The 18,426-nt window shown below is 49.6% G+C and overlaps 1 protein-coding gene across 1 annotated transcript in view; it reads right to left on the minus strand.

The window, feature by feature from the left end:
* Positions 1-2,078: 2,078 nt before the first annotated feature.
* LOC311120177 (roundabout homolog 1-like) overlaps positions 2,079-18,426 on the minus strand; it is a gene marked incomplete at its 5' end in the record, with an annotated part of 60,916 nt that continues 44,568 nt past the window's right edge. Inside the window, 5 exons of the mRNA XM_084194795.1 lie at positions 2,079-3,267; positions 3,409-3,617; positions 4,538-4,813; positions 16,663-16,827; positions 17,778-18,262. Of these exons, the coding sequence (XP_084050921.1) occupies positions 3,253-3,267; positions 3,409-3,617; positions 4,538-4,813; positions 16,663-16,827; positions 17,778-18,262 (1,150 nt within the window). The remainder of the gene's footprint in view (positions 3,268-3,408; positions 3,618-4,537; positions 4,814-16,662; positions 16,828-17,777; positions 18,263-18,426) is intronic.

Here is an 18,426-nt window from a genome sequence, read left to right on the forward strand (position 1 = left end):
TGGTGTTCTGATCCTACAGCATATTGTCAGGGTGGTGTTCTGATCCTACAGTATATTGTCTGGGTGGTGTTCTGATCCTACAGCATATTGTCTGGGTGGTGTTCTGATCCTGCAGTATATTGTCTGGGTGGTGTTCTGATCCTACAGTATATTGTCTGGGTGGTGTTCTGATCCTGCAGTATATTGTCTGGGTGGTGTTCTGATCCTGCAGTATATTGTCTGGGTGGTGTTCTGATCCTGCAGTATATTGTCTGGGTGGTGTTCTGATCCTACAGCATATTGTCTGGGTAGTGTCCTGATCCTGCAGTATGTTGTCTGGGTGGTGTTCTGATCCTACAGCATATTGTCTGGGTGGTGTTCTGATCCTGCAGTATATTGTCTGGGTGGTGTTCTAATCCTGCAGTATATTGTCTGGGTGGTGTTCTGATTCTACAGCATAATGTCTGGGTGGTGTTCTGATCCTGCAGTATATTGTCTGGGTGGTGTTCTGATCCTGCAGTATATTGTCTGGGTGGTGTTCTGATCCTGTAGTATATTGTCTGGGTGGTGTTCTGATCCTGTAGTATATTGTCTGGGTGGTGTTCTGATCCTGCAGTATATTGTCTGGGTGGTGTTCTGATCCTGCAGTATATTGTCTGGGTGGTGTTCTGATCCTGCAGTATATTGTCTGGGTAGTGTTCTGATCCTGTTGTATATTGTGGGTCTGGGTGGTGTTTACATTTACATTTTAGTCATTTAGCAGACGCTCTTATCCAGAGCGACTTACAGGAGCTGATCCTGTTGTATATTGTGGGTCTGGGTGGTGTTCTGATCCTACAGTATATTGTGGGTCTGGGTGGTGTTCTGATCCTACAGTATATTGTGGATCTGGGTGGTGTTCTGATCCTACAGTATATTGTGGGTCTGGGTGGTGTTCTGATCCTACAGTATATTGTGGATCTGGGTGGTGTTCTGATCCTACAGTATATTGTGGGTCTGGGTGGTGTTCTGATCCTACAGTATATTGTGGGTCTGGGTGGTGTTCTTATGCTACAGTATATTGTCTGGGTGGTGTTCTGATCCTACAGTATATTATGGGTCTGGGTGGTGTTCTGATCCTACAGTATATTGTGGGTCTGGGTGGTGTTCTGATCCTACAGTATATTATGGGTCTGGGTGGTGTTCTGATCCTGCAGTATCTTGTAGCCTTTGAGGCAAGTAAGACTAATGGATTTCAATTGACATTGAGCTTTATATTGGCATTGCTTTCTCATTATACCTAGGATGAAAATGTCAATACAAGTACTGTCATCTGTCAGAATATTATTTTCCTATTACTTTGATGAATAGTATTGTATGCCCATATCTCATGTTTATTGTGCTTTACCTGGTCTATACTGTACACGTATTGTAATACTCCTGTGTACTGGAACATTCCATGGGGGGAAAGAGATGGAATGTTCTGTTTAGTGGGTGTCTTTAGTTTTAGTCAGAAATCAGTATTCATGAATAATAATCCTAAGAATATGTTGGTGTTGGCTGCCTCCTGTTGAGTTATAGCAGCTGCATCCCAAAGATAACCACATAACAATCAAATGAATTAACAACTTACAGCAACAATAAGAGACTCACTGTTATTGGTATTTAAGGATATTTTTGATAAATATTGTGTGAAAAAATGACATTTTAGGATTAGTGAATCCTTAGTATGTAATTGTAGGGCTAACCATAGTGTAATAGCCTTTTTAATGAGACACAACAACACTCATGTCCCTTAGAGAGCAGCACAGCCTGCTCACTACCCTTCAACTAAACTGCATCCAAACAGCTAAATGAACAGCACAAAAGTTGCCTTCAAATGATGCCACTCAATATGGTTTGGCCTGTACCGCAACTAAGAGCCTTTGTGTTAGCAGTAGCAGACCCAGGAGTCACACACATTTCAAATACCAACCGAAAGGCCTGAGCTCTGATCTTCAAATGTAGCGAGGAGAGCTTCAGCGAGAGAGAGAGAGGCCCCAGGGGACACCCCAGGGGACATGCAGTCCCTAGGGCCATTTTCTTCTGATATCTGGAGAGAAAAAAAGGCGGGAGCGCTAGCCGTTTGAACATTTTTTATTCATAAAGTTATTTTGCTTTTTTTGCTTTACGAAACAAATGTTTGCAGATGAATAAACAACAGAACCCTCTCTCCTCCAGAGAAGGGATCCACCGACCAATCCCTTCTCTGGAAAAGAGACTCTCCTTGTCCAATCACGGCCTCTCCAGATTCACAAGGTGTCGCCCATTTTCTATATGTTACATTCTTTTAAGTGCATTAGTAGACAATGTAACCGTTTGAATGAATGTGCAATGGCTGGAACTACGGTCAATTCAAAAACACATTTACATTGCTGCTATGACCCACAATAACCGTGTCTGTGTTGGGGGTCGTCACATGAGCTAGCATCAGAATCTGAAATGAGCCAATCATGACACAGGAAGTCTCCTTTCAATCCACGCCCATCGTAAACAGCTTATCACCTTTACCTACATCATCATCATCATCAGGATTAACAAGACTCTTTTTGTCATACCTGTATTCCTCCAATAAGACAAAAAGGTTAATAGATAAAATGGTTTAAAATAAAGTTTAGTGATTGTGCTTTTAAAACCAAAGTAAAACAAATAACAAACATTGACAACGACCCAAAAATATAACAGTGCATTACAAAAAGAAAAAGAACAGTGGCACTTTCTTGGGGCGGCTAAATAATATAGCAATTTACAACATGGATGGAAAACAATAAAATAATTATATTTACTGGCATGATAAAATTATAATTTGCGAAATAAAACAAGGAAGACAAATTTGAAGTACGCTATACAAAAGGACATTATGTGTACAGGTATATTTACAAGACAGTCCACCCCTCTGCTTGTAACTCATGGCATTACAGTAACACCTGGCTGTAAGGGCAGAGGCAAGCCAAGTGGATTGTGTCAATACCTGGAGTCCACTGCACTCCCTATCACCTTAATAAAACATTACATACTACTGGGTATTTTGCTTGACTTTTTTTTTCTTTAAAATGGACATAGAAAATGATAAATTAGAAAAACAATTGGTTTGTTTTCCAGATGTATAGAAACACAATTGATGTACAGTATTTGTCAGCAAACATGATGGTGAGATACTGAGATATTTCAAATGGGCAGGGGAACGATCACGGCATTCCTCCTCTCGGGAAACTTCATTCTGGACAGTACTTCCTGTTCATCCCGTCTAGTACTTCAGCTCTCCACCATCTGGGGAACAGGACAACACAACAGACATTTCAGTAAGCATACAAATATATACACAGCATGTAATCTAAGCCAGTGGTCAGTAATCCACCAATACTAAATCTGCAGTAACACTATGAGTTAGCCAGTCGACATGTGCTGTACCTCTAAGTCATCGTCTCCTGGCTGGAAGGCCCCCATGGTGTTGAGGCCCATGTCGTTGGGGTTCCTGCGGGCCCCTGGCCCCCCCTCTCCTCTCCGCCGGCCCCCTGAGCCCCGGGAGGACATGGAGCTGGAGGAGCTGGGGTCCCTGTCTCGGGGACTGTGGACCGTGGGGAAGGAGGGGCGGCTGTAGGGCAGGATGTCCTCTGGTCCTGGGACAAAACAGGAGAGAGGACACACTGAGAACTCATGTCCTTCAACACAGTACATACAGCTATTCACAATCTAAAGTGGCACTGTCAGTGGCATGTCTACAGGGCAGAAATAACAATATTCTGCTAAGTTAAATGCCACTAGTTCCATGTACCTAGGTGTTCTCTGTCCCTGGGTGTTCCATGTCCCTAGGTGTTCTCTGTACCTGGGTGTTCCATGTCCCTAGGTGTTCTCTGTATCTGGGTGTTCCATGTCCCTAGGTGTTCTCTGTACCTGGGTGTTCCATGTACCTAAGTGTTCTCTGTACCTGGGTGTTCCATGTCCCTAGGTGTTCTCTGTACCTGGGTGTTCCATGTCCCTAGGTGTTCTCTGTACCTGGGTGTTCCATGTCCCTAGGTGTTCTCTGTACCTGGGTGTTCCATGTCCCTAGGTGTTCTCTGTCCCTGGGTGTTCCATGTCCCTAGGTGTTCTCTGTACCTGGGTGTTCCATGTCCCTAGGTGTTCTCTGTACCTGGGTGTTCCATGTCCCTAGGTGTTCTCTGTACCTGGGTGTTCCATGTACCTAGGTGTTCTCTGTACCTGGGTGTTCTATGTCCCTAGGTGTTCTCTGTCCCTGGGTGTTCCATGTCCCTAGGTGTTCTCTGTACCTGGGTGTTCCATGTCCCTAGGTGTTCTCTGTACCTGGGTGTTCCATGTACCTAAGTGTTCTCTGTACCTGGGTGTTCCATGTCCCTAGGTGTTCTCTGTACCTGGGTGTTCCATGTCCCTAGGTGTTCTCTGTACCTGGGTGTTCCATGTCCCTAGGTGTTCTCTGTACCTGGGTGTTCCATGTCCCTAGGTGTTCTCTGTCCCTGGGTGTTCCATGTCCCTAGGTGTTCTCTGTACCTGGGTGTTCCATGTCCCTAGGTGTTCTCTGTACCTGGGTGTTGGCGTGCCTTGGTGCTGCTCCCCTCCTGTTTATTCCCTTTCCCTGTGCGGGGGATCTTCTGTCTGTCCTGGGTCTCCCGGCGCTCCGAGGAGCTGGTACGGGGGTCCGATCCCTCCCGTGGCCGGTACCCTCCTCCTGAGCCCCCTCTCCTGTCCCTGCCCTCGCCTGCCTTGGGGGACATAATCCCCCGGGCCTCCAGGGCTGTCTTGGAGGGGTGTGTGGGGGACTTGAGCCCCGCTGGAGGGGGGATGGGGGGAGGGGGCAGATCTGGAAGATAAACACAGGAAGAGGAGGACATTAGTTACTCAGTTCAAAACTCATGTTAGGGTGTGTGATGTAAGTGACATGAGTCAATGTGCTCTGGATTACAGCCTAACCATTAGAGCCTAGCCATTAGAGCCATTACAGCCTAGCCACCAGCTAATATACTGTACATGAACTATCACTCGGTTGTCTTGCACGTGCAAGGTGAGACACAAACACAGATGTACTGTGTTCACACAGCCTGGCTGAGCGGAAGCACTCTGGACTTTACTGTCTACGCACAGCCTGGCCGAGCGGAAATACTCTGGACTGAGACGACAGAGAGGGGAGATAGTGGGGAGGTAAGGGGGAATGGCAGGAAGAGAGGGATAAATGGAATATGGAGGGAGGGAGAGAGGAGTGAAGGGAAAGAGGTGAGAGAGAGGAAAGGAAGGGGAGATAGAGGAGAAGTAGAGGTGTGAGATAAAGCGGAAAGAGGAGAGAGAGTTAGGGGACGAAGTGAGAGAGGGGAGGAGAGAGAGAGATGGAGGAGAGAGAGATGGAGGAGAGCGAGGGGAGGAGAGAGAGAGATGGAGGAGAGATAGAAAGATGGAGGAGAGAGAGAGAGATGGAGGAGAGAAAGAGATGGAGGAGAGAGAGAGAGATGGAGGAGAGAGAGAGATGGAGGAGAGAAAGAGAGATGGAGGAGAGAAAGAGATGGAGGAGAGAGAGAGAGATGGAGGAGAGAAAGAGATGGAGGAGAGAGAGAGAGATGGAGGAGAGAGAGAGAGTTGGAGGAGAGAAAGAGATGGAGGAGAGAGAGAGAGATGGGGGAGAGAGAGAGATGGAGGAGATAGAGAGATGGAGAGAGAGAGATGGAGGAGAGAGAAAGATGGAGGAGAGAGAGATGGAGGAGAGAGAGAGATGGAGGAGAGAGAGAGAGATGGCTGAGAGCGAGAGAGATGGAGGAGATAGAGATGGAGGAGAGAAAGAGAGATGGAGGAGAGAGAGATGGAGGAGAGAGAGAGATGAGGAGAGAGAGAGAGATGGAGGAGAGAGAGAGAGATGGAGGAGAGAGATATGGAGGAGAGAGAGAGAGATGGAGGAGAGAGAGATGGAGGAGAGAGAGAGAGAGATGGAGGAGGGAGAGAGATATGGGGAAGAGAGAGAGATGGAGGAGAGAGAGAGATGGAGGAGAGAGAGAGATGGAGGAGAGAGAGAGATGGAGGAGAGAGAGATGGAGGAGAGAGAGAGATATGGAGGAGAGAGATGGAGAAGAGAGAGAGATGGAGGAGAGAGAGAGATGGAGGAGAGAGAGATGGAGGAGAGAGAGAGATGGAGGAGAGAGAGATGGAGGAGAGAGAGAGATGGAGGAGAGAAAGATGGAGTAGAGAGAGATGGAGGAGAGAGAGAGATGGAGGAGAGAGAGATGGAGGAGCGAGAGAGAGATGGCGGAGAGAGAGAGAGATGGAGGAGAGAAAGCGATGGAGGAGAGGTAGAGATGGAGGAGAGAGAGAGATGGAGGAGAGAGAGAGAGATGGTGGAGAGAGAGAGAGATGGAGGAGATAGAGAGATGGAGGAGAGAGAGAGATGGAGGAGAGAGAGAGAGATGGAGGAGAGAGAGAGAGATGGAGGAGAGAGAGGGTTGGCAGAGGGGAGCGTGACGGTCAACAGCTGGCTCTCTGACCCGCTCCACTTCCCCTGTCGATGAATCAATGATGTCTGTCCTTGAGCCATTATTCATATGAGCCTGACTGGTGGGCTGCCTGAGCGCTCACACCTCTAGACACACACACACACACACACACACACACACACACACACACACACACACACACACACACACACACACACACACACACACACACCCGTCCAAACAAAACACGCTGCCTGAGAAAAGCCTTGTCTGCTCTGCTCGCGATCGATGGCTTTTCATCTTTTAATCAGCCTCCCAGTTGAGTGATGGCTCAGCTCTGTCGGCCGGCCCGGCTGTAATCCACACAGGATAACAAAGTTAATAAACATAGCAACCAGCCATTGCCGCCGCTCACATCCAGCATCCCAACGCCGCTCACACCCAGCATCCCAACGCCGCTCACACCCAGCATCCCAACACCGCTCACATCCAGCATCCCAACGCCGCTCACACCCAGCATCCCAACGCCGCTCACACCCAGCATCCCAACACCGCTCACATCCAGCATCCCAACGCCGCTCACATCCAGCATCCCAACGCCGCTCACATCCAGCATCCCAACGCCGCTCACACCCAGCATCCCAACGCCGGTCACACCCAGCATCCCAACGCCAATCACACCCAGCATCCCAACGCCGGTCACACCCAGCATCCCAACGCCGGTCACACCCAGCATCCCAATGTCCACCATGTTTAACACCTTAACACCACTGTTCCACTGTGTATACTGTGAGCTGAATCACACACTGTTGGAACATTTTACACACTCGGGGGCTAAAGGAGTTGCCAGTGCATTTTTTTCTGTGGCGCTTTGGTCGAATCAGGAAGGTCTAATATACACACAACACACACACCTCCTGAATACACAATGGGTCAGTCGATATCATACGGCGGAAAAGCGTCTGCAGTTTTTTTTATATCTCCCCTGCCTCCTACCTCAATCAGGATCCGATCAATGCCACTGTCTGTGAGATATAGCCCACTACATGAGGAGGTAGGACAACCAGGCAGATTTATGGACTCATGGAGGTGAGGACAGAGGCCAGGTTTCAAGAGCAGGGCCCGTATCCACAAAGCATCTCAGAAAAGGTCCTAGGAATCCTGTTAAAACCTCTTTTAAGACTTAAAAATCTCTCAGCTCAGAGTAGGTTTTAGGATGACGTTAAGACACTGCTCACACAAACTCTGAACCAGGAGTAAAATCAACTCATAAAAGTTTATCTCAGCTGGTGGTCATGATCGACGTACCGCAAAGGAAAGATACTGATGATGCTCATTGACCAACTTGCAAATGATGGGGAATAACCAATCACGATGAGGCATGGGCAGCTGTGAACGCTATAGCACGCGTGAGAAAACCACGGTGAATGTGACTGTACAATGTCAAATGTCGCAATGGTAAAAAAGTCTGATATAATTTTCGCCTGACCCGATCACTTTGCCTAATTCTTGATTAATATGTTGGCATGCATGACCTTTTCAAACCAATCTGATAGGCATATTGCAATGAATCATACAGTACGATGGTTGTTAAAAGCTGATTTTTTAAATAATATTACCGTTATATCATCACACTCGCCACTCCCATTCAACAACTTTAATTCGCTTTGGCACAATATGCTTCAAATCACTTGCAGATAATGTTGCATAATGTTTGAAAAGGTCTATAATTTTTACTGACACAATCAAAGTTAAAGGGATTCTCTGGTACTTTTGTATACCTTTTAGCCAGTAGTTCTGAAAGTAGAATTCACGAGCCAAAAGCAGTCCCCAAAAATGGCGTACCACGTCACATATGTGCAGATATGTGCACCACATCATTGCTCTCTCTCTCACTATGCTGTGGGTGCATGCTGTGCATCTTTCTAACTGTCACTCATATGGCGAGGGGATGAAGCTCATTGGTTGAACTTGAATTGCTAGGGGGCTGTGCCGCGTGGAGGAAAATGTAGAGAAAATGGCGCAGCACAGCTTCCAGGAAAACATTTGCTTTCAAACTAGGGATTTTGTGGCTAACTGAGGTAAGACAGCTATTCTGCTCATAGATTATGCATGTATAAACTAAACATTGACACATCCAGCCCAAAGCGGGAGGTTTGTCGCCAAAGTTCCGGAGCATGTCTATAACATAGGCCATAGATGCTTTGAACTGCCCAACTTATAGGCATGCCCAATTTAGGCATATTTTTTTAACATTGTGATATTGCACTCCAAAGGGATAACTTGAAATAACAAATACCCCCCTTTTTCGTCATATCCAATTACGATCTTGTCTCATCGCTGGAACTCCCCAACGGGCTCGGGAGAGGCGAAGGTCAAGTCATGCGTCCTCCGAAACATGCCCCGCCTAACCGCGCTCCTTAACACCCGCCTGCTTAATCCAACCAACGTGTCGGAGGAAACCCCATTCAACTGACGACCGAGGTCAACCTGCAGGCGCCCGGCCACAAGGAGTTGCTAGTGCGCGATGAGACAAGTAAAGCGGGAGGTTTGTCGCCAAAGTTCCGGCCAAACCCTCCCCTAACCCGGACGACGCTGGGCCAATTGTGCGCTGCCCTGTGGGACTCCCGGTCACGGTCGGTTGTGACACAGCCTGGGATGGAACCCGCGTCTGTAGTGACGCCTCAAGCACTGCGATGCAGTACCTTAGACCGCTGCGCCACTCGGGAGGCCCTAGCTTAGTGTAATTAGGCATATCCTATGAATTAGGGCTCCTGAAATCATTGTCAAAAGTGCAAGAGATGCTGTTGCATGTAGGTCTAGACTATTTATAGGTCATCTAGAAATATCAAAACATTATTTTAACAACTCTAAAGCAATTTGCTTGCTCTAGTGCTGGAACCACTGACTCGCTGCCTTTTTCTAATATCAAGACACCTGCTGGTAACTCTTAACTGGTTAGGACAGCTGAGGTCTCCTGAATATCTATCGACTAGGTGGGACTCTTATGACTAAAGAGGCTTCATGCATAGCTTTTATTTTGACCCATCAGAGTAGGAGTAAAACGTCTCTATTCTCAGCACTTACAACCAACTTTCTACTCTGAGACGCTTTGTGGATACGGCCCCTGGGCATTAAAGAAGGCCTCAACGATGGCTCAGTTGGTTGGACACCACCAGGTTTGTAGGTTTGATTCCCACATTGGACACCTGTACTGAATGTATGGATAAATGTGTTTGCTAATTGAAGATACTAGCAAAGAGGGAATGGAAAGGGTTAACTTGAGTGTGGAGGTTAAAACAGGCATTAGACACGCATGTGAACCACATGGGAAATAACCTCAAACCATCTCACCATCCACTGAGCAAACAGGACAGAAATGAGCAGGTCAAAGAGGGGAAAGGGGGATGGAGAGTGTTAACCGCTGCTATTTCTGGGTATTTATGGCTGTCCTGTCCTGTCCTGGGTGGATTGCTGCTCTCGCTCTGACCTCCAATGGACTGGACAGCAGGGGGGGACAGCTATCAGGGGGGGACAGCTAGCAGGGGGGCCCATCATCATACTACTATGGAAATAAATACATGAAGAAATAAACAAACAGGGTGTGAAATTGCCATGTGGGGGGTACACTACAGTATACAGTGCATTCGGAAAGTATTCAGACCCCTTGACTTTTTCCACATTTTGTTACGTTACAGCCTTATTCTAAAATGGATTGAATAGTTTTTTCCCCTCATCAATCTACACACAATACCCCATAATGACAAAGCAAAAACAGCTTAAAAGAAAACGTAAATATAACATTTACATAAGTATTCAGACCCTTTACTCAGTACTTTGTTGAAGCACCTTTGGCAGCGATTACAGCCTCGAGTCTTCTTGGGTATGACGCTACAAGCTTGGCACACCTGTATTTGGGGAGTTTCTCCCATTGTTCTCTGCAGATCCTCTCAAGCTCTGTCAGGTTGGATGGGGAGCGTTGCTACACAGCTATTTTCAGGTCTCTCCAGAGATGTTCGATCGGGTTCAAGTCCAGGCTCTGGCTGGGCCACTCAAGGACATTCAGAGACTTGTCCTGAAGCCACTCCTGCGTTGTCTTGGCTGTGTGCTTAGGGTCGTTGTCCTGTTGGAAGGTGAACCTTTGCCCCAGTCTGAGGTCCTGAGCGATCTGGAGCAGGTTGTCATCAAGGATCTCTCTGTACTTTGCTCTGTTCATCTTTCCCTCGATCCTGACTAGTCTCCCAGTCCCTGCCGCTGAAAAACATCCCCACAGCATGATGCTGCCATCACCATGCTTCACCGTAGGGATGGTGCCAGGTTTCCTCCAGACGTGACGCTTAGCATTCAGGCCAAAGAGTTCAATCTTCGTTTCATCAGACAAGCAGGCTGTCATGTGCCTTTTGCTGAGGAGTGGCTTCCGTCTGGCCACTCTACCATAAAGGCCTGATTGGTGGAGTGCTGCAGAGATCATTGTCCTTCTGGAAGGTTCTCCCATCTCCACAGAGGAACTCTGGAGCTCTGTCAGAGAGACCATCATGTTCTTGGTCACCTCCCTGACCAAGGCCCTTCTCCCCTGATTGCTCAGTTTGGCTGGGCGGCCAGCTCTAGGAAGAGTCTTGGTTGTTCCAAACTTCTTCCATTTAAGAATGATGGAGGCCACTGTGTTCTTGGGGACCTTCAATGCTGCAGAAATGTGCCTCGACACAATCCTGTCTCAGAGATCTACGGACAATTCCTTCGACCTCATGGCTTGGTTTTTGCTCTGACATGCACTGTCAACTGTGGGACCTTATATGGACAGGTGTGTGCCTTTCCAAATCATGTCAATTGAATTTACCAGAGGTGGACTTCAATCAAGTTGTAGAAACATATCTATTGTGTGTAGATTGATGAGGGGGGATAAAAATTTTTTTTAACAAAATGTGGAAAAAGTCAAGGGGTCTGAATTCTTTCTGAATGCACTGTATTTGAAAACATGTCTGTGTGTGTGCCTGAAATTGACATGGTCAGATTTATACCCAAAGGGGTGTTCCCTTCTACCTCTCTCCTCCCCTGTCACCTCTCTCCTCCCCTGTCACCTCTCCAATCCCCTGTCACCTCTCCCCTCCCCTGTCACCTCTCCCCTCCCCTGTCACCTCTCTCCTCCCCGTCATCTCTCTCCTCCCCTGTCACCTCTCTCCTCCCCTATCACCTCTCTCCTCCCCTGTCACCTCTCTCCTCCCATCACCTCTCTCCTCCCCTGTCACCTCTCCCCTCCCCTATCACCTCTCTCCTCCCCGTCACCTCTCTCCTACCCTATCACCTCTCTCCTCCCCTGTCATCTCTCTCCTACCCTATCACCTCTCTCCTCCCCTATCACCTCTCTCCTCCCCTGTCACCTCTCTCCTCCCCTGTCACCTCTCTCCTACCCTATCACCTCTCTCCTCCCCTATCACCTCTCTCCTCCCCTGTCCTCCCCTGTCACCTCTCTCCTCCCCTGTCACCTCTCTCCTACCCTATCACCTCTCTCCTCCCCTATCACCTCTCTCCTCCCCTGTCACCTATCTCCTACCCTATCACCTCTCTCCTCCCCTATCACCTCTCACCTCCCCTGTCTCCTCTCTCCTCCCCTATCACCTCTCCCCTATCACCTCTCTCCTCCCCTGTCACCTCTCTCCTCCCCTATCACCTCTCCCCTATCACCTCTCTCCTCCCCTATCACCTCTCCCCTATCACCTCTCTCCTCCCCCGTCACCTCTCTCCTCCCCTGTCACCTCTCTCCTCCCCTATCACCTCTCCCCTATCACCTCTCTCCTCACCTATCACCTCTCTCCTCCCCTATCACCTCTCCCCTATCACCTCTCTCCTCCCCTGTCACCTCTCTCCTCCCCTGTCACCTCTCCCCTCCCCTGTCACCTCTCCCCTCCCCTGTCACCTCTCTCCTCCCCTGTCACCTCTCTCCTCCCCGTCACCTCTCTCCTCCCCTGTCAACTCTCTCCTCCCCTGTCACCTCTCTCCTCCCCTGTCACCTCTCTCCTCTCCTGTCACCTCTCTCCTCCCCTATCACCTCTCTCCTCCCCTATCATCTCTCTCCTCCCCTATCACCTCTCTCCTCCCCTGTCACCTCTCTCCTCCCCTGTCACCTCTCCCCTCCCCTGTCACCTCTCTCCTCCCCTGTCACCTCTCTCCTCCCCTATCACCTCTCTCCTCCCCTATCACCTCTCTCCTCCCCTATCACCTCTCTCCTCCCCTATCACCTCTCTCCTCCACTGTCACCTCTCACCTCCCCTCTCACCTCCCCTGTCATCTCTCTCCTCCCCTGTCACCTCTTTCATCCCCTATCACCTCTCTCCTCCCCTGTCACCTCTCCCCTCCCCTGTCACCTCTCCCCTCCCCTGTCACCTCTCTCCTCCCCTATCACCTCTCTCCTCCCCTATCACCTCTCCCCTCCCCTATCACCTCTCCCCTCCCCTATCACCTCTCTCCTCCCAGTCACCTCTCTCCTCCCCTGTCACCTCTCTCCTCCCCTGTCCCCTCTCTCCTCCCCTGTCACCTCTCTCCTCCCCTGTCACCTCTCTCCTCCCGTCACCTCTCTCCTCCCGTCACCTCTCTCCTCCCCTATCACCTCTCTCCTCCCCTATCATCTCTCTCCTCCCCTATCACCTCTCTCCTCCCCTATCACCTCTCTCCCTCCCTGTCATCTCTCTCCTCCCCTGTCACCTCTCTCCTCCCCTATCACCTCTCTCCTCCCCTGTCATCTCTCTCCTCCCTTGTCACCTCTCTCCTCCCCTGTCACCTCTCACCTCCCCTGTCACCTCTCTCCTCCCCTGTCACCTCTCTCCTCCCCTATCACCTCTCTCCTCCCCTATCACCTCTCCCCTCACCTATCACCTCTCCCCTCCCCTATCACCTCTCTCCTCCCCGTCACCTCTCTCCTCCCCTGTCACCTCTCTCCTCTCCTGTCCCCTCTCTCCTCTCCTGTCACCTCTCTCCTCCCCTGTCACCTCCTCCCGTCACCTCTCTCCTCCCCTATCACCTCTCTCCTCCCCTATCATCTCTCTCCTCCCCTATCACCTCTCTCCTCCCCTATCACCTCTCTCCCTCCCTGTCATCTCTCTCCTCCCCTGTCATCTCTCTCCTCCCCTATCACCTCTCTCCTCCCCTGTCATCTCTCTCCTCCCCTGTCACCTCTCTCCTCCCCTGTCAACTCTCTCCTCCCCTGTCACCTCTCTCCTCCCCTGTCACCTCTCTCCTCCCATATCACCTCTCTCCTCCCCTATCACCTCTACGTCACTCACTCAGCCCCAAGCCCACCACTACAGGGCAAGGAAATAACTTCCAAATGAAAAACAATATATTTAGATAGAATACAATCAGCGACCAGACTAGACCGATAGACAGACAGCCAGGGCTGGAGAACTGTCGGTCTCCTCCTCACTCCTCTCAGACGCACATAGGGAACAAAGAGGGGGAGTGAGGGAGGAGGGAGGGAGGAGAGATGGAGGGAGCTGGAAGAGAGCAGAGTGAGGGATGGAGAGATTACTTCAAAGGGAGGGGATGGGGTGGAAGGCAGGCAGGCAGGATGAGGGGAGGGGGGATGAGGGGATGGGGTGGAAGGCAGGCAGGCAGGATGAGGGGAGGGGGGATGAGGGGATGGGGTGGAAGGCAGGCAGGCAGGATGAGGGGAGGGGGGATGAGGGGATGGGGTGGAAGGCAGGCAGGCAGGATGAGGGGAGGGGGGATGAGGGGATGGGGTGGAAGGCAGGCAGGATGAGGGGAGGGGGGGATGAGGGGAGGGGGGGATGAGGGGAGGGGGGATGAGGGGAGGGGGGATGAGGGGAGGGGGGATTTGGTGCAGTAATAGCTGGTCTGGCTCAGAGTGGGGCTGGATATTAAATCTCCCTGTCAAGTACTTTCAACACACAAGGACACCTGACAGTAAGAGGAGAGCCAGCTCCACACACACACACACACACACACACACACACACACACACACATATGCACACACACACACACACAGAGAGAATGCACAGACACACGCACGCATCCATTCACACACACACACACACACAGACACACGCACCTACACACACGCACCCATTCACACACACGCACACATACATGCACAGACACATGCACTTACATACACACACACACACACACACACACACACACACACACACACACACACACAGACAGAGACAATGCACATACACAAGCACCTACACGCACACATCCATTCACACACACAAAAGCTAAATCCCAGAGGAAAACAGAACTAAAACTAACACATAGGCCACAAAAAAAGCAACAATAAATCCCCTTGAAGTTAACATTCTTCACTTTGACAAGGATAAGCATATTCCCAGTGCTGTGCGTTGTAACTCTGTAGTTAGCCCCCGCTTTGTTTATTCCTGGCTCCTTGGAGTGGAGGCCAGGGGGCCACTTCAATAAGAGCCAGAGCACCTGGGGGTAATTTCATTAGTGGCTGGCTGGAGTGGAAGACATCCCAGTTTCAGCAGCAGCAGAACGGGCTGGAGCTGGACAGCAGTCCCCTGAGACAGGCCCACTCCATACTTCCCATCTACCCCAGTCTGTTCTGCTCAGCACCGCCACAGATTGGAAGTGATGCCACGCACACACGAGGGGAAGATGATTAAAGCTCTGACTTATGACACCCTCACACTCACTCACTCCTGGACACTGTGTCTCAGGCAGGCACCATGCCATACATCATATGGGTGGGGCTGGGTAGTGAGGTATGACAGTATTAGGGGACTAGAATACAGTTGGATTCATGGTCCAACTCTAGTACTCATTATGAGGTATTACAGCAGTAGAACACTAGAATAGAGATGGAACCATGGTACAACTACAGTCCTCATTATGAGGTATTACAGTATTAGGGGACTAGATTACAAATGGATTCATGGTACAACTCTAGTACTCATTATGAGGTATTACAGCAGTAGAACACTAGATTACCTGACAGGTCGCTCCTACCAAGTGGCGTGGCGAGAATCTGTCTCCGCACCATGTGCTCTCACCACTGGTGTCCCTCAGGGCTCAGTTCTAGGCCCTCTCCTATTCTCGCTATACACCAAGTCACTTGGCTCTGTCATATCCTCACATGGCCTCTCCTATCATTGCTACGCAGACGACACACAACTAATCTTCTCCTTTCCCCCTTCTGATAACCAGGTGGCGAATCGCATCTCTGCATGTCTAGCAGACATATCAGTGTGGATGACGGATCACCACCTCAAGCTGAACCTCGGCAAGACGGAGCTGCTCTTCCTCCCGGGGAAGGACTGCCCGTTCCATGATCTCGCCATCACGGTTGACAACTCCGTTGTGTCCTCCTCCCAGAGTGCAAAGAACCTTGGCGTGACCCTGGACAACACCCTGTCGTTCTCCGCTAACATCAAGGCGGTGACCCGATCCTGTAGGTTCATGCTTTACAACATTCGGAGAGTACGACCCTACCTTACACAGGAAGCGGCACAGGTCCTAATCCAGTCACCTAATCATCTCCCGTCTGGATTACTGCAACTCGCTGTTGGCTGGGCTCCCTGCCTGTGCCATTAAACCCCTCCAACTCATCCAGAATGCCGCAGCCCGTCTGGTGTTCAACCTTCCCAAGTTCTCTCACGTCACCCCGCTCCTCCGCACACTCCACTGGCTTCCAGTTGAAGCTCGCATCTGCTACAAGACCATGGTGCTTGCCTACGGAGCTGTGAGGGGAACGGCACCTCTGTACCTTCAGGCTCTGATCAGTCCCTACACCCAAACGAGGGCATTGCGTTCATCCACCTCTGGCCTGCTGGCCCCCCTACCTCTGCGGAAGCACAGTTCCCGCTGCCCAGTCAAAACTGTTCACTGCTCTGGCACCCCAATGGTGGAACAAGCTCCCTCACGACGCCAGGACAGTGGAGTCACTCACCACCTTCCGGAGACACTTGAAACCCCACCTCTTTAAGGAATACCTGGGATAGGATAAAGTAATCCTTCTACCCCCCCTTACCCCACCCCCCCAAAAAAATTAATATATATATTGTAAAGTGGTTATCCCACTGGCTATAAGGTGAATGCACCAATTTGTAAGTCGCTCTGGATAAGAGCGTCTGCTAAATTACGTAAATGTAAATGTAATTACAAATGGATCCATGGTACATCTCCAGTCCTTGTTATGACGTTCCACCTCATACAGTACTTTAGTGATGAATGAGCAGAGTATGTGTTGCCCTGTGCTGTACCTTCAGGGTAGGCCTCTCGTCGCTGGAGCCCTGGGAGGCCCGCTGCAGTGTGCTGTTTCTGCTTCTTAGGAAGCCTCTTCTGCATGTTGGCCGTGCTCATGTTACTGTCTGTGGACAGGGGGCTGCCAGGACGGTGGCCTGAAGGGGTCATTTGATACTTTCGTGCTGAAGGGAAAGACACATTTGGTAAGGCGCATGAAACCATGAAAAGGTTGTCCCTCTGTCAGCGGGCTTGCAGAATAAGGGATTCATAAAAGTTAACCCCCTAGAGTCGATTCACACAAGTGCGTCAATCTAAATTACATAAACAAAAAATCCCCATAAAAATCAGTCAGTTTAAGTTAGAGATATCCGCATCTGCGGTGAAAGGTGGCAGAGCTAGAGCGGTGTTTGTCTGTAGCGTCCAAACGGCGTCCAAACTATTCTGACTACTCTATGGAAAGGGGAGACTCTCACGAACACGATGGCGTTCTCCGTTTTGCTCTACGGCCCCCACAAGTGTCAAGGGACTCGTCTGAAGGTAACCGATACCGGTTTATAAAAAACAAATGGAAGTTTGGGATTAAATATGTATAAAAAGTATTTCCTGAGATTAAAAAAATATATATCTTAGATTTAGGACAGACACTTCAAAACCTTGTTTCTTATGATTTAATTTTTGACTGTCCTTTTTGCCATTTATGCATTTGTAATTCAAAGCATTTCTATAGGCTTTAGTAGAAAAGGCTAAAATCTACACTACTGGTCCAAAGTTTTACAACACCTACTCATTCAAGGGTTTTTCTTTATTTGTACTATTTTCTACATTGTAGAATAATAGTGAAGACATCAACACTATGAAATAACACATATGGAATCATGTAGTAACCAAAAAAGTGTTAAACAAATCAGATTCTTCAAATAGCCACCATTTGCCTTGATGACAGCTTTGCACACTCTTGTTAAAATAGCTAAATGATCCATAGTATGACCATCATAAATCAATGCCATATGTCAGCTTAGCACCCCCACTCCCCCAACGTCTTAGACTAAGGAATTAAGGTGCTCATGATCTTGTTTTATACTCTTCTTGATAAGGATAAAATATCATATTAGTGAGGAATATATGTGCTTACCTCCGGGGCCTCCCTCCTGGCCTTGCGTGGGGTTGGGGTACTTGGCCACCTTGAGGCCTGCGTACTCTGCAGCAGCGGCCACAGCCTGGGCGAAGTCGGCGTCTGTGAAGAAGGATCCGTCTGAGGAGCTGACGGCGCTGGAGCGTCCTGAAGAGGCGTTGTCCTCCTCGGAGGCCGAACCCCAGCCGTTGATCATGGAGCCCGTCACAGAGCTCTCCAGGTCCCCCACGCTGGAGGCTGGCGTCTGCTCCAGGCCCCGCAGCAGCAGCCTCCTGGGGTGCATCTGCTGGGGGTGGTGGGGGTGGTGAGGGTGGTGGTGCACCTTGGCCACCTCCGCGTCTGTCTCGTCCCCATCCTCCTCCTCCTCTTCCTCCAACATCTCCTGCTCCTCCATGCCGTCTGTGTCCAGAGCCAGGGGGCTTGAGATGTAGCCGTAGGTGTGTGAGGGGGAGAGGGGCCGGGGAGGGGGGCTCACTGCATGGCGTCTGAAACAGCAGGAGACATGTTCTTAATGTAGGGTATGAGAAATCAATTATATAAATCAATTATAAAATATGATTGCATTTTTTGTACAGACTATTAAAATCATTACTACAGTGGGTATCACCCCTTTATTGTCTTACAAAGTGGGATTAAAATGGATTTTGTG

The sequence above is a fragment of the Coregonus lavaretus genome (genome assembly GCF_964263955.1).
Source record: "Coregonus lavaretus genome assembly, contig: HAP1_SCAFFOLD_2942, whole genome shotgun sequence".
In the NCBI taxonomy this organism is placed as follows: Eukaryota; Metazoa; Chordata; class Actinopteri; order Salmoniformes; family Salmonidae; genus Coregonus; species Coregonus lavaretus.